General features: G+C 25.9%; 1 protein-coding gene across 1 annotated transcript; it reads right to left on the bottom strand.

The window, feature by feature from the left end:
- Positions 1–1,847: 1,847 nt before the first annotated feature.
- Positions 1,848–2,039, bottom strand: LOAG_14885 (hypothetical protein; the record flags this gene model as incomplete). Its single annotated transcript, XM_003150378.1, has 1 exon — positions 1,848–2,039. A coding segment is annotated over one exon (192 nt), but the record flags the coding sequence as incomplete, so codon positions are not given.
- Positions 2,040–2,178: the final 139 nt, after the last annotated feature.

The following is a 2,178-nucleotide window of genomic DNA, read 5'->3' as shown; positions in this document are numbered from 1 at the left end:
TAATAATAATAATAATAATAATAATAATAATAATAATAATAATAATAATAATAATAATAATAATAATAATAATAATAATAATAATAATAATAATAATAATAATAATAATAATAATAATAATAATAATAATAATAATAATAATAATAATAATAATAATAATAATAATAATAATAATAATAATAATAATAATAATAATAATAATAATAATAATAATAATAATAATAATAATAATAATAATAATAATAATAATAATAATAATAATAATAATAATAATAATAGTAATAATAATAATAATAATAATAATAATGATAATAATAATAATAGTAATGACGATAATAATAATAATTATTATTATAATAGTGGTAATAATAATAATAATAATAACGTATAATGAACATGGTGGAAAAAAACGTAGAATATATTTGATGATATTTATAGCATTCACACAACCGTTTCTGATGTGATGGTTGACCAGGTTTGATTCATTCTTTTACGACAACTTTAAGTCAATATCTACTTGTCGACAAGTTTTTGAATGGAACAAAGCACAAATTACAATTGATTAAACGTTTTCGACTTCATGCAAAATTTGGGAGCAAACTCTTTGAATATTTCCATGCTGTTGCAATTCTGTAACCAGCTACACACCTGAGAAAATGGATCTAGCTATCTAGCTGGATCTAGCTGGATTTACTCGAGTGTCGAGTATAGGATTCAATGAAGCAATAAACAAAGTACAGTTGCCATTGTTGTGGATTATGTTGCTTTGCTAAAAATGACCTAAGTTTTTTTTTTTTTTGCGTATTTTATACTTGCTGAGTTTGAAGAGATTTTAGGAATTATTGGGAACAAAGTGATTTTAAAAATTTTAATAAAAACAAAATGACATCAAAAAATACGATTTGTAGATCATCATGGATCGCTTCTTTTTGTAATATCAGTGATCCTGATTGAAACTATAGACTTTGTTCCTAAAGGATCTCGTTGGAAATTAGGTAATGAGATGTTTTAGATCTATGCGAAATGTACGATTGCTTATGAAAAATTTGTTCCCTGCACCAAAATCTCGAATATTTTGCTTTCTGTTACGTTTCCAGAATGCATTTCGTTGGATTTTCTTTCATTTGGTTCATTGATTCCACGTGTATTATTTATACTTATTAAATTAACTTACTGTTCCGATAAAATGTAGGGTACAGTAATGTTTAAGAGAGTTTTCGGTTAAATTCCATTTTCTTTTGCGAGTATTTTTTGGATGGGAAACAAAAATTCGCAGGTGATCATTTTTCTTTATTGGTTTATGATCCCGAGAAACACCGTCGAGTATTTTTGTGCAATTCAAAACACGTATTACTGTATGCACATGTTAATGTTCACAATGAAATTACAAAAACAGTTTTTGAATTTTTTACAGAATTGTTCGCAAGAATGACATGTTCACTACTTATTAATAGACGTCAAAGTTCCAATTCACATAATGAACATGAACTTACAAAAAACGTGCAGCTAAACAGATTTATTTCTTTTCGCTTCATTTTTTCAAAATTTTCAAAACTGAGGCAATATTAACGGAAGGGAAAAACTATATTGTTTTATCACTTGTAGTTAATGCCTTCAATTTAAGTATACTGAATAATATCATGGAAAAATTGTAATTAATGCTTTCAGTTGTAAATTAATACTTTCGATTGTAATTAATGCATTCAATTTATGTATACTGAATAATATCATGAAATTTTTCCTTCGGACTCAGCATCTATCTTAGAGCTTATTTTTGAAATTTATTGTTAGTCTTCGTATTCGTGGCTAAAGTATTTGCCAGTATTTTTTGGATGACAAATAAAAATTCACAGGTAATCACTTTTCTTCATTGGTTTATGGTCCCGAAAAACAGAAAGAACAAAGTGAGTTCGAGTCCGTCGTCCGGTTTCACAGTATACACCCATCGCCAATGGTGCGGATACACGAAGATATCGTTGGTTGTGGGGTAGTCGCGGAGGATAAGCAATGAAGATGTATCGTCTGGTCGACTGTAAAAACTGAACTCAACTGTCTCTCTCGGGATTTTTTCATATATATATACATACATATATACATATACATATATTTGTACATATATATATATATATATATATATATATATATATATATATATATATATATATATATATATATATA

Source organism: Loa loa (assembly GCF_000183805.2).
Source record: "Loa loa unplaced genomic scaffold supercont3.1344, whole genome shotgun sequence".
Classification (NCBI taxonomy): Eukaryota; Metazoa; Nematoda; class Chromadorea; order Rhabditida; family Onchocercidae; genus Loa; species Loa loa.
Note: the sequence above shows the minus strand (reverse complement) of the source record. Positions and strands in the feature narration are given on the sequence as shown.